Below are 14919 nucleotides of genomic sequence, written 5' to 3'. Positions count from 1 at the left end.
CCTCCAAAAAAAGGCTGGGTGATTGGGAACTGTTCTGAATTAAGAGACCAGGGAGACTTGACAACTAAATGCAATGCATAGTTCTTAATTTCATCCTGGATTAGAAAAACAAAAACCAGTAAAACCAGCTATGGAATATGTGGAAAAATGTGAATATGGGTTATATTGTAAATAATAGTATAATAGGTAATAGTATATTTCTTGAGTGATGATTGCATTATGGGTAATAGGAAAATGGTTCTGTTCTTAGATGAGACATGCTTAATTAATTAGGACTGAAGAAATCCCATGTTTACAATTTACTCTTAAATGGTTCAAACAAAAAAAAGTGTATGTGTGTTGTGTGTGTGTGTGTTTGTATTTGTAATTTCTGGAGTTCACTGTCCTATTCTTATCAAGTTTCTTAGATTTGGAATTTTGCAAATAAAAGTTAGGAAAAAAAAAAGAAGAAAGTTTCTAAAGATTTTAAAGAACTGAGTACCATGATCTGACATATTCTAGAATGATTATTCTGAGAGGATTCATTTCAGAAAGAAGCCAAGCGGGAAAAGGAGACCAGAGGCTGATTTACCAGGAAGCCTTAGTTTCAAGGCCCTTCCTTGTGGGCTGTTTCCAAAGCCTTGGGAGAAACCTAGGCATTAGATTCTTTCACATGGCATATGCTTTTGTAAAATCTGCAAAATAAGATATTCTGACTATGTCTGGTTAAGACATAAGTCTCTCTCCAGTCCAGCTCACTTCACCTTGCATCAGGCATCTCTGGAGTAGCCACGGACATTTTTAGGATCCTGCTAAGGGGAATTTAAATTTAGGTTTAGCGAGATATTATTTGTGGTTTGTAGTCACTTCCTTGTAAGTGTTTGAGAGCTGTCTGGGTTCATGAATGGCCTTCAGGAATGCTTCTTCCACCCACTGTGCAGACTAATCTGTCGTCAGGACACAAAGAGGCAGAGCTGAAAGACAAACACAACAAAAACCGAAGTGCCCAGCATCACAAAGATGTGGAGAGTGAAGAAATACACTGGAAGAAAAACTATCATTCTCTTCTCCCTATAGAAAATCTCAAAAAGTGGTTATCATGTGAAGAACTGCAAAGACTGTGAGCACAAAAAATATAAGAAATGTTAAAAGAAGCGTCAGGGTTTTTTTGTTTTTTAATTATTTTATTTATTTATTTTTGGTTGCGTTGGGTCTTTGTTGCTGCACACGGGCCTTCTCTAGTTGTGGCAAGCGGGGGCTACTCTTCATTGCAGTGCACGGTCTTCTCATTGCCATGGCTTCTCTTGTTGCAGAGCACAGGCTCTAGGTGCGCAAGCTTCAGTAGTTGTAGCTTGTGGGCTCAGTAGCTGTGGGTCACGGACTCTAGAGCACAGGCTCAGTAGTTGTGGCCCATGGGCTTAGTTGCTCCGTGGTAAGTGGGATCTTCCCAGACCAGGGCTCGAATCTGTGTCCCCTGCATTGGCAGGTGGATGCTTAACCACTATGCCACCAGGGAGGCCCAGGTTTTTAAATAACAGAAATTTTTTTTAATGTCTGTGGTATTTGACAGCTTTTTCAGAGTTGTAATTTCTTGTGCTTTCTTTTCACATTCTAAATAAATATTCATTTGTATACATATATGTATCTGTAATTTTGTAGTTTTTTTTTCTTACAAAGGACCTCTAAAATTGTGTAAGTTTCAGATCCTGCAAATCTGGAACTGCCTCTTTAGACCAAAATGAAGGTCACTATGAGAGATCTAGGAATTGAAATTTAGTGAAGATGATGAGAAAGCAATGAATTTTTTAAAAAATTTTATTTATTTTTTATATAGCAGGCTCTTATTAGTTATCTGTTTTATACATATTAGTGTTTATATGTCTAGGGGTATGATTCTTGGTTTGGGTCCAAGAAAGCAATGAATTTGAGGTTAATTTAAAATATAAAATCAAAAGAGCTTCTTAGTCAACTGGATATGGGGAATAGGAACGAAAGTTGGGTTGGATGATTCTAGTTTGGGTGAATGGATAGGTTTGGCATCATTCACCAAGACAGGGAACTCAGTAGAAAGAGGAAGATGTCTGTGGAGACATGGGTCAGGAGAGAGACTGGAGCCAGAAAAACAGTCCGGGTAATCACCAGTGTCTATACAGGGGAAGCTAGGGCAACAGATTAGCAGGTCCATGGTCAGAGTAAACAGCAAGAAGAGGTGAAGCTAAAGGATGGGACCCTGGGCAACAACTACCAGAGTATTGATTTGGTATATGTGTGTAAGGGAGGATGAGGGCGCCAGGAAAGAAGAAAAGAGAATTAGAACAAACAGGAAAGAAACAGTAGCTTTATTAAGTGGAGAGAGAGGTGTATTTGAATAATTTCAAAGGGAGGATTGTTATTAAAATGTAAATTAAATTTGGCAATAGGCATATAACTGGCAGCCCTGAGTGAAAACAAACCCAGTGTAATTGTGAAAGTCAAAGTCAGACTGTAGTGGACTGAAGAATGAATGGGAAGTCAGGAAGTGCACTCAGGAAGTGTGGATGACTCATTCAAGAATCATGACCAGCAATAAAAAGAAAGTTAGAGAAGTAGAGGGGACATATGGTCAAAGAAGGGTCAGGCCTGCTTTATTCATATCTACTAATACTAAACACACACCTACCATATGACCCAACAATCCTACTCCTAGGAAACTACCTAAGCATCACTAAAAGGAGAATACAGAAATAAATCATGGGAGACTTCCCTGGTGGCACAGTGGTTAAGAATCTGCCTGCCAATGCAGGGCACACAGGTTTGAGCCCTGGTTTGGGAAGATCCCACACGCCGTGGAGCAACTAAGCCCGTGCACCACAACTACTGAGCCTGTGATCTAGAGCTCACAAGCCACAAACTACTGAAGCCCTCATGCCACAACTACTGAAGCCCATGCACCTAGAGCCCGTGCTCCACAAGAGAAGCCACCGCAAAGAAAAGCCCACACACCACAACGAAGAGTAGCCCCCACTCACCACAACTAGAGAAAGCCCACGCACAGCAACAAAGACCCAACGCAGCCAAAAATAAAAATAGATAAATAAATTTTTTAAAAAAGAAAGAAAGAAATCACAGCTTATTCATACAATGGAATAATACACAGCAATAAAAAGAATGTATTACAGATAAGTTCAGCATGGATGAATCTCAAAAGTATAACTCTAACTGAAATTAGGCAGACACAAGACACTACATACTGTATAATTCTATCTGTATGAAGGTCAAGAATAGATGAAACTAATCTATGTTGTTAGAAGTCAGAATAGCAATTATCTCTGGGGAGGGGTGTTATCAACTGGGAAGAGGCATGAGAGGCTTCTGGAGTGAGGCAAATGTTCTAGATCTTGAGATGTGTGATGGTTGCATAGCTGTATATATGTGCAAAAATGCATTAAACTGTGCTCTAAAATTAGTGAAATCTAATGTCCTTTATTTTGCTATACTTCAATAAAAATGAAAAAATGAGTAAAAATGAAATTTTAAGACACATTTACTGAGGAAATAACCACTAAGAACTATAAAATACCATCAATTCAAAGTGGATTCTGAGTTAACCCTGAGATATCCGCCAATAACATGCACAGAAGCAATTACTGAAATTGACTGAACCAAATTAACCCATCAGCTACGGAGTCAACAATCCTCTCTCTTAGGTGGTGTTGTCAGTGTGTTCAGCTCACTCATTGCTACCTACCTAAGAACACTGCTCCCAATCCCACATCCTGATGTGAACAATTCATCCTTCCCAACTGAATAGTCCCTTAGATTGTCAAAAAGAGTTTTCCAGGGCTCAGTGTCAGCCTAATACCCCTCCTATATCAAAAAGAACACAATTACTGACTTCCTTCACTTCTATAGAACAGCAGTTTAAAAGACAAACTTGTACCCATCAGAATCACAGCAGTAGTTTGTGATACTTTCCTTTGATGTCCCATTATCATATCCAATGAAGAGATAACAGATGGCATTTAAACCCACAGTCATTTTGTTTTAAAAAAAAAACTGTACTAATCATTAATAAGCTTAATGCTATTCAAAATTAATATGGTACCTGCACTCTCATATAAAAGAAAAATTATACTTACCATTTTGTCTTGTACCAACAGCAGCAATGATTACTGGAACTGAATTTAATGCTCTTTTTATCACTGGAATATAATTATCCTTCACTTCGTGAAATGAAAACTTGTCATTTACGTTGTATTTGATCACAATGATGTCAGCACCTCCAATTAGATTTCGAGAGGTGTACCAATCACTGTCAAAAATGTCCTAGACCAAAATGTAAAGAGCAATCTTTAGTCTGCTTATCTTCAAATCCATCATGAAATAAACTGTAACATATTAGTTTAACTTTTTTACTAAATTTTAATTTCTGGAATTCATTTTTAAAATTTATTTTTAAAAAAGTAACTATGTGAAATTTAAAACGTTTGAAGTCTATCACATCTTTAAATTTTTTAATTTATTCATTTAGCCTGGACAACTATGTAGTGGTAAAATTGAATCTAGAGAATTCCTGAGACTCTGATGGAATAAGCAACCTCTTTCAACACCTGTACTTAAAAATAAACACTTTGTTTTAAAATTATGCCATAAAACATTAGCTAGACTCATCAAGAAAAAACGGGAGAAGACTCAAATCAATAGAATTAGAAATGAAAAAGTAACAACTGACACTGCAGAAATACAAAGGATCATGAACGATTACTACAAGCAGCTATATGCCAATAAAATGGACAACCTGGAATAAATGGACAAATTCTTAGAAAAGCACAACCTTCCAAGACTGAACCAGGAAGAAATAGAAAATATAAACAGGCCAATCACAAGTAATGAAACTGAGACTGTGATTAAAAATCTTCCAACAAACAAAAGCCCAGGACCAGACGGCTTCACAGGCGAATTCTATCAAACATTTAGAGAAGAGCTAACACCTATCCTTCTCAAACTCTTCCAAAATATAGCAGAGTGAAAGACACTCCCAGACTCATTCTACGAGGCCACCATCACCCTGATACCAAAACCAGACAAAGATGTCACAAAAAAAGAAAACTACAGGGCAATATCACTGATGAACATAGGTGCAAAAATCCTCAACAAAATACTAGCAAACAGAATCCAACAGCACATTAAAAGGATCATACACCATGATCAAGTGGGGTTTATCCCAGGAATGCAAGGATTCTTCAATATACGCAAATCAATCAACGTGATACACCATATCAACAAACTGAAGGAGAAAAACCATATGATCATCTCAATAGATGCAGAGAAAGCTTTTGACAAAATTCAACACTCATTTATGATAAAAACCTTGCAGAAAGTGGGCATAGAGGGAACTTTCCTCAACATAATAAAGGCCATATATGACAAACCCACAGCTAGCATCGTTCTCAATGGTGAAAAACTGAAACCATTTCCACTAAGATCAGGAACAAGACAAGGTTGCCCACTCTCACCACTCTTATTCAACATAGTTTTGGAAGTTCTAGCCACAGCAATCAGAGAAGAAAAAGAAATAAAAGGAATCCAAATAGGAAAAGAAGAAGTAAAGCTGTCACTGTTTGCAGATGACATGATACTATACATAGAGAATCCTAAGGATGCTACCAGAAAACTACTAGAGCTAATCAATGAATTTGGTAAAGTTGCAGGATACAAAATTAATGCACAGAAATCTCTGGCATTCTTATACACTAATGATGAAAAATCTGAGAGTGAAATTAAGAAAACGCTCCCATTTACCATTGCAACAAAAAGAATAAAATATCTAGGAATAAACCTACCTAAGGAGACAAAAGACTTGTATGCAGAAAACTATAAGACACTGATGAAAGAAATTAAAGATGATACAAATAGGTGGAGAAATATACCATGTTCTTGGATTGGAAGAATCAACATTGTGAAAATGACTATACTACCCAAAGCAATCTACCGATTCAATGCAATCCCTATCAAATTACCACTGGCATTTTTTACAGAACTAGAACAAAAAATTTCACAATTTGTATGGAAACACAAAAGACCCCGAATAGCCAAGCAATCTTGAGAACGAGAAATGGAGCTGGAGGAATTAGGCTCCCTGACTTCAGACTCTACTACAAGGCTACAGTAATCAAGACAATATGGTACTGGCACAAAAACAGAAATATAGATCAATGGAACAGGATAGAGAGCCCAGAGATAAACCCACACACATATGGTCACCTTATCTTTGATAAAGGAGGGAAGGATATACAGTGGAGAAAAGACAGCCTCTTCAATAAGTGGTGCTGGGAAAACTGGACAGCTACATGTAAAAGTATGAAATTAGAACAATCCCTAACACCACACACAAAAATAAACTCAAAATGGGTTAAAGACCTAAATGTAAGGCCAGACACTATCAAACTCTTAGAGGAAAACATAGGCAGAACACTATACGACATAAATCACAGCAAGATCCTTTTTGACCCATCTCCTAGAGAAATGGAAATAAAAACACAAATAAACAAATGGGACCTAATGAAACTTAAAAGCTTTTGCACAGCAAAGGATACCATAAACAAGACCAAAAGACAACCCTCAGAATGGGAGAAAATATTTGCAAATGAAGCAACTGACAAAGGATTAATTTCCAAAATTTATAAGCAACTCATGCAGCTCAATAACAAAAAAACAAACAACCCAATCCAAAAATGGGCAGAAGAACTAAATAGACATTTCTCCAAAGAAGATATACAGATTGCTAACAAACACATGAAAGAATGCTCAACCTCATTAATCATTAGAGAAATGCAAATCAAAACTACAATGAGATATCATCTCACACCGGTCAGATTGGCCATCATCAAAAACTCTAGAAACAATAAATGCTGGAGAGGGTGTGGAGAAAAGGGAACCCTCTTGCACTGCTGGTGAGAATGTAAATTGATACAGCCGCTATGGAGAACAGTATGGAGGTTCCTTAAAAAACTACAAATAGAACTACCATACGACCCAGCAATCCCACTACTGGGAATATACCCTGAGAAAACTATAATTCAGAAAGACTCATGTACCAAAATGTTCATTGCAGCTCTATTTACAATAGCCAGGACATGGAAGCAACCTAAGTGTCCATCAACAGATGAATGGATAAAGAAGATGTGGCACATATATACAATGGAATATTACTCAGCCATAAAAAGAAATGAAACTGAGTTATTTATAATGAGGTGGATGGACCTGGAGTCTGTCATACAGAGTGAAGTAAGTCAGAAGGAGAAAAACAAATACCATATGCTAACACATATATATGGACTCTAAGGGAAAAAAAATGTCATGAAGAGGTTAGTGGTAGGACGGGAATAAAACACAGACTCACTCGAGCATGGACTTGAGGATATGGGGAGGGGGAGGGGTGGGCTGTGACGAAGTGGGGGAGTGGCAGGGACATATATACACTATCAAAGGTAAATTAGATAGCTGGTGGGAAGCTGCTGCATAGCACAGGGAGATCACATCTGTGCTGTGTGACCGCCTGGGGGGGTGGGATAGGGAGGGTGGGAGAGAGGGTGATGCAAGAGGGAGGAGATGTGGGAGCATGTGTGTATGTATAACTGATTTAGTTTGTTGTAGAGGGAAAACTAACACACTATTGTAAAACAATTATACTCCAATAAAGATGTTAAAAAAATAAAAAAATAAAAAAAAAAAATAAAAAAAAAAATAAAAAAAAGATTAAACAAACAAAAAAAAAAAATAAAAAAAAAAAAAAAATAAACAAATGGGATCTAATGAAACTTCAAAGCTTTTGCACAGCAAAGGAAAACATAAACAAGATGAAAAGACAACCCTCAGAATGGGAGAAAATATTTGCAAATGAAGCAACTGACAAAGGATAAAAAAATCTCCAAAATTTACAAGCAGCTCATGCAGCTCAATATCAAAAAAACAAACAACCCAAACCAAAAATGGTCAGAAGACCTAAACAGCCATTTCTCCAATGCAGATATACAGATTGCCAACAAACACATGAAAGAATGCTCAACATCACTAATCATTAGAGAAATGCAAATCAAAACTACAATGAGGTATCACCTCACACCGGTCAGAATGGGCATCGTCAAAAAATCTACAAACAATAAATGCTGGAGAGGGTGTGGAGAAAAGGGAACCCTCTTGAACTGTTGGTGGGAATGTAAATTGATACAGCCACTATGGAGAACAGTATGGAGTTTCCTTAAAAAAACTAAAAATAGAACTACCATACGACCCAGCAATCCCACTACTGGGCATATACCTGAGAAAACCATAATTCAAAAAAAGTCATGTATCACAATGTTCATTGCAGAGTTATTTACAACAGTCAGTACATGGAAGCAACCTAAGTGTCCATGGACAGATGAATGGATAAATATGTGGCACAGATATACAATGGAATATTACTCAGCCATAAAAAGAAATGAAATTGAGTTTTTTAAGTGAGGTAGATGGACTTAGAGACTGTCATACAGAGTGAAGTAAGTCAGAAAGAGAAAAACAAATACCGTATGCTAACACATATATATGGAATCTAAAAAAAATATGGTTCTGAAGAACCTAGGGGCAGCAGAAGAATAAAGATGCAGATGTAGAGAATGGACTTGAGGACACAGGGAGGGGGAAGGGTAAGCTGGGACAAAGTGAGAGAGTGGCATGGACTTACATATACTACCAAATGTAAAATAGATAGCTAATGGGAAGCAGCTGCATAGCACAGGGAGATCAGCTCGGTGCTTTGTGACCACCTAGAGGGGTGGGATAGGGAGGGTAGGAGGGAGATGCAAGAGGGAGGAGATATGGGGATATATGTATATGTATAGCTGATTCACTTTGTTATAAAGCAGAAACTAACAGACCGTTGTAAAGCAATTATACTCCAATAAAGACATTAAAAAAAATCCACTAGGACTAAGTACAAAAAATCAGAATGCTAGATTTATGTACATGAAGTAAAACATAAATAAAATATCATATACAATAAAATAAAATAAAATTATGCCATAGCTTTATCACCTAATAGTTTCAAAAATTAACACTATGCATTAGATGCAAGAGCATCATTGTGAGTGAGGAAGCTTCAGAGGATTTTCTGTGACCCAGTTAGATAATGCAGGATTGTTCAGTGATTTAGATTGTATTGATAATACCCTGTGAATTCTGTGGAGTTCCATATATTTTATCCATATCTCAAAATTCATATATATTTTTCAACTTTATCCATTCTTTGGACAGTACTGCATATACAGTGTGCATGTGAGGGGAACAAGGGGGGCGGAGGGGTATGCCTCCACAAAAAGATAGTGTGTATTATAAGATGATGTTAACATGGCAAGGAATATATGTGCAATTCATGTATTTTGTTCATATCAATTAAAAATTCAGGATAAACCTTTCCAGTTTTGAAATGTTTACTTTTGGACTACAGTTAATAATATTTATATTTAGAATTAGGGCCCAAAGTAATTTATTATGGACCCTACTCCTTAAAACTTTGCGCCTTGAAATTTTAAAAATAATTTTTCAGAGTTACTGTGTGAATAGTGGTATAAGGAAAATATCATTATGTACCTTAATACCATTGCTAAATATGCATAAGTGGCTTCCTTCTCACATTCTGGTTAACTATTAATCATTATTTGTCCTTTCATGTGGCCTTTGGTATGTATTTCTAGGATGTAATAAAGCTAGATTAAGAAAACAGACAGCTAGATATGGTTAACAAGTCCAAAAACTGTTGGGCTATGAAAGTCTGCACTTTGAAATATGAGTCCAAACCAGAGTTTGAATCAATCAGTTGTGACAGAGCTTTTATCCTGTTAGAAAATTCTGGAGAAGTGTCACAGCAATGCCCTTTTGCAGAGAGCTTCTTCTCACCAGTACACCGCCATGCCCCAGCAAAGCCTCTCCCAATTCCCTACACCCTCACAACCTGCCTATTTCCTACAAGTATATTCTGCGTAACAAGAATTACAGAATTTTTAGATATGAACACTTTACTGAAAGTGGGATGGACAGAGCCGTTTTAGAGGAAGATTTAAAAACCAAAAAAAAAAAAAAAAAAAAGGCAAACTATGGGGATATAAACAGCAAAAGCAAAAATCTTGAACTTAGTGGAGGATGTAAGAGGAGGGAGAAGTGAATTGTGACACAGATCAAAAAAATGTGAAAGCTTCCCAGCCGAGCTCTATGCTAATTTCCAAATCCCAAACCACAAAACCCATTCAGTTCCAGCTGTATCTGTTACAGTATTCAAGCTCAGAGTATATAAGTACAACAGGGTATATAAATACAATAAAGAAAGAGGACAAAATCACATGAATGGCATGAACAGACTAAACTTAAGTGGGACCAATATCAAGCAGCCATTTAACTCTGAGAGAACAAATCAAAAGTAACTGCTCTCTGCATTCCAAATAGTTCAAAATTCCAGAGTTACTGGAGACGTGTAGAAAGAAAAAGGAGACATTTAAGGGAAAATGTCATGAGGAAATGGGTTTTGGCTTCATTAACTCTGTGGTACTGAGGATATAAATCTATAAATAATTTTATTTTTAATACAAATCAGAGCTTCAAACCCTGCCCAAGAAAAATGTGCATATATTATCTCATTGCTTTTTATGAGAATATTTTTGGTAAACAGGAAAAGATCTAGAAATGAAATAATAATATAACAAAAAAGGGTAGGTTTGAGAGAGACATATTAAACAATAAGCTACATATAATGAATTTGAAGCACATTTATTTAAAAAGTGCCAAGTATATATGGCAAAGATCCAGAGTGAGGCTGTGGATATACAGAAGAAAACTAGGGAAGAGAAGCACAACTATCTCACTCTAGCTCCAAGAAAACAATGCCACATTTCTTCTCAAACTGTCTCAAAGAGAAAATGCTCCACTGGTTTCTAGAAATATGAAGGAAATCAAATTCTCCCACCCCTTGTAAATCAGTTCCAGGATTTCCTCTAGGCAGTTATGCAACACGAGGCTTGGAGCCACATTTGGGGAATGGAACTCATCTTCTGAAAAATAATCTTAATTTTTACAGCAAAACAACAATTTTATTCTACTTGGTTGTGAGGCTGCAATACAGCATCTACTAAGTACTAACACGGCTGCCTCTATGTACTTTATTTGTGTGGAGATCTTGAATGATGTGTGGGAAAACTTTACTTTTGCTTCATTTAAGCAATACACGGCTCTACTAAAGTTGTGATAAACACTTTATTATTATTGTAGCTATGGCTTATTGATTACTTACTACATGCCCGTCTGGATGCTAAGAACTTTACACATACTAACTCAGTTATTCTTCAGCACAGCTCTGGGAGGCAGGGATTATTATGTTTATTTTACACACAGAGAAAATAACACTAAGAGAGGATGAGTGACTTTACCCAGGAACACAGCCACTAACTCGCAAGGTGAGGATCTGAAATCAGGTCCTTTTGATACCAAAACCTGTGCTCTATCTGCTCTGCTATGTTTAATATTCTGATTCAGTACATGTCAAACACCAGCTGATAAATACAATCTACTTTCATATCTCTGACGGGCTTTTACTTACCACCAAGAGAAGAAATGCACCTTATAAAGAGTAGCTCTACAAATGTATTCTACCATGTCTGAAGAACACTATAACTCAGAAAACTGTGCCTGGTTACAAACTCAATGTCTTAAAAAAGGCCAGAGTCTAACCAAACAAAAGGTGATTAGCATAATAAAACACAACAATAAACTTAAGACCAAAAAAATCCAGACTGTGAAGGCTTATTTCAATCGATTTGGAAGATTTCATTTACTATAATCCATGGGATCACAAGTATTTGCTTTTGCTGAACTAACAACATAAAAAGGAAAGAGTTCACTGCTCAAAGAAAAAGCAGGAAAGGTTATCCTAACATCCTAATTCAGCTTATTTTATTTTCCCTACATTTATTTACTCTATTCACTCAACATTTGTTCAACTGAGTGTAGAACCAATTAGTTTTTAGACTGTAAGATTTTTCACAATGAAATGACCAAAGTAAAAGGGTTTCATTTGCTTGCATGGACTCCAGCCAGTAAGTTCTCTACCAATGCTTCCTATGATCAGCATCATCACTGTCATAATTAGGAATTTAATAGCATTCCTGTTATTGAAAAAGCCCATTTTTCATTTATTTTAGCCTATTAAATTTACTTTAGCTGAAAATTTATTTGGGCAAGTGATCTTTCAGTAATATGGACATTTGCATAAGAAATGTTTTTATGTACATTCTATACATTTCTTTGGAAAGGTGTATTAGTTCTTTAGGAAGTCCCTAATTCGGTTTTCTTTTCTTTTCTTTTTTTCTCCTGATTTTTACGTGATTTCTTTTTTTTTTTTTTTTTTTTGGTTTTCTTAAAGTGCAGTTTAAATGTAAATCTCACATAATGATATCTGTATTTGTTTTAGACATTAAGCTTTCTTGTTATAAAATATAATACTTAGCTGCAATATAACTTTTACTCTAGTAAAGAATCAGAAACTTTCAAGATTACATGAAAACGTTCAAAACATGATGCTATTGTGTACTGAAAACATTTATACATGTCAGAGAGTAGATTTCTTCTTTTATCACTCAAGAATTAGACTAGCATTTATCAACTTCATTACAATTTCTTTTAATTATAGCAAATTTTAAAGCTTTTTCAAGTCCCCAAACAGTATTAACAATATTTCTGATTTACCGGTCACTAAAAAGAAATGCCTAAATATATCAAGAATATCTGCATTATTAAAATTAAAAATACTAATTAAATTTTTTCAAAGGTGGATAGTGCTATAAAAGAATCGTTTAAAATTAATTCTCAGTCCCTGTCTTTTCCGCTCCCTTTCCAGGGGTCCTATTTCTGAGCTGCCTCAGTGAAATGTATTTTTGCTGTGTTGAGCTTTTCAAAGATCTTTATTTTTAGAACACTAATATTTTACATCACCCACAGGGTAGGTATGAAAAAAACATTGCTGTCTGCTGGTGAAATTTAGTGACCTCGTCCCTTGGGGTTGGGACATTCAGTCAGCTATCTACCAAGGGACAACTCAGAGTCGTGAAGTGTAAGCCTTAAGTGCTTCACATTCCCACTGGGGCTTTTTCCTTTCTAAGAGTGTTCTCTGACTAGGCTGGCCCCTGCCCAGTGAAACGAAGGACCAAAGATTTCCCCCAAAATGTGTAAAAACTCTCCCCAGGTGACCCGGACGTCCACATTCATGAAAGGAGAAAAGAGGGGAGGAGAAAAAAAAAAAAGAGAGAAAGAATGAAAAGGAAGCTCCATCAGCCTCTGCACAGAGCAGCTGCGGGCCCTTACCCAGACGGGACAGTCGTGGACCACTAGCTTGACATTCCCAAACGCGCTGGCCTGATACTCGGTGAACACGGGACGCGCGACCGTACTGGTCGCGTTCAGCAACAAGCTGCTTTCGTCCCCTGAGACCAGCGGGCTTCTCCCCAGGTAAGTGCGGATAAGCCCCGACGGCCGATTGTCCTGGTGAAACGCGTCCCCCTCGTTCCCCAGCGCCACGATGTGAATGGACCTACACGGCAGAGACGGGAGCGAAGGGGAGAAAAGGCGCGTGGTCAGCGCGAGGTTCCCTTTCATCCCAACAGGAAGTGCGGGGGGCAGCGCGCGGCGGGTATGGGCACGAGCCCCTCGCCCAGGGCGCACGGCACGCGCTGGGGTAGAGACAATGGCAGGACCGCGACGCGTACATACATGATCTCAAATCCAAGGGCAGGGCGGCGACTCGGAGAAAAGCGGCTCCTCACGTCTTCTAGGAGCCCATCGGCGGCGTATCCACCCGCAATCAGCTCATGCCGGGCCGCGTCCCCCCTAGCGCGCCTCCCCCGCTGCGCGGCCGACGCAGAGCGGGCCCGCGCGAGCCAGCGAGCGAGCGAGCCACTGGGGCCGGGGGCGTGCGAGTCTGGCCGTGTGCGCGCGGCCAACCAGTCAGGAAGTGCCAGGGAACATCCCGGCCGGTCGCGCCGCTCCCGCCTCCCCGGCGGCCGCCGAGCGTTGCCGGGCGCCGTAACCCCGCTCCGCCGCGCTCCCTCGGCCGGGCAGCAGTCGCCTCCTCCGGCTGCTGCCGCCGCCGCTCCTCCTCCTTCTGGCCCAGAGAGGGTAGGAGAAAAGCCGGGCCTCCGCCCCCTCGGCGGGCGGGAGCAGCACGTGCCGGCCTTGGGGGTCGGTAGGACGAGGGGGCCGCGCTCCCCGCTGAGGCCCCGGAGCCCGGGCGGCGGCGGCCGGGTACAAAGGAGCGGCCCGCGTGCGGGGCGCCGCGGAATATAAATTAATAAATACGACGCCCCAGCCCGAGAGCTCCCGATCGCCAATCCGCCTGCAGCAAGTTTGTTCAACTCGACAGGCTGTAACCAGAGCCGGGGAAAGGGAGGGTGGGTCGGTGAGGCCCCTGCTCCCTAAAGACTGGAAAAAAAAGAGGTAAGGAAAGCCAGCTTCCCTGGGAATCCAGCTCGCTGGCCGCTCCAGCAGCCCCAATTTTTTTTTTCCCTCTCTTGGCCTTGACCAAAAAGTGTTTTAGCAAGTCTGCCGCTTTGTCATTTGTCAACATGTAGTACAGCTGTTTTCTAGAATCATACTTGTGAGGAAAAAAATAAAGGCAACATTCATCCTGGTGCAGAAAGGGTTCTTTGTTCACGCAGCAATTAATTCGCTAATATCGCTTCAGAAGGATTATTTACTACTTCAAGCTATATTCGGCATCTTTTACCAAAAACTTCAGGGTTTTTTGCTTTTTTTTTTTTAAGTGTTGAGGTTCTTATTATGATAGTTTTAGAAACCAGTTATGCGTGAGGTGTTTGTGTTTACATGCTAAATGCTAGTTTACGTAGAGATTTTTCTGTGCACATTATGGCCACATGTTTAATA

General features: G+C 39.0%; 1 protein-coding gene across 1 annotated transcript in view; it reads right to left on the bottom strand.

Moving 5' to 3' along the window:
- The window catches only part of RHOBTB3 (Rho related BTB domain containing 3), a 56673-nt gene extending 42306 nt beyond the window's left edge, over nucleotides 1–14367 (bottom strand). The window contains exons 1-3 of the mRNA XM_059061452.2: nucleotides 13750–14367; nucleotides 13345–13570; nucleotides 4098–4284 (exon numbers count right to left, since the gene is read on the bottom strand). Of these exons, the coding sequence (XP_058917435.1) occupies nucleotides 4098–4284; nucleotides 13345–13570; nucleotides 13750–13751 (415 nt within the window). The 5' untranslated portion in view covers nucleotides 13752–14367. The remainder of the gene's footprint in view (nucleotides 1–4097; nucleotides 4285–13344; nucleotides 13571–13749) is intronic.
- Nucleotides 14368–14919: the final 552 nt, after the last annotated feature.

This window comes from Kogia breviceps, chromosome 4 (assembly GCF_026419965.1).
Source record: "Kogia breviceps isolate mKogBre1 chromosome 4, mKogBre1 haplotype 1, whole genome shotgun sequence".
NCBI classification, from domain to species: Eukaryota; Metazoa; Chordata; class Mammalia; order Artiodactyla; family Physeteridae; genus Kogia; species Kogia breviceps.
The sequence above is the reverse complement of the archived record's forward strand: the minus strand, read 5'-3'. Positions and strand labels throughout refer to the sequence as shown.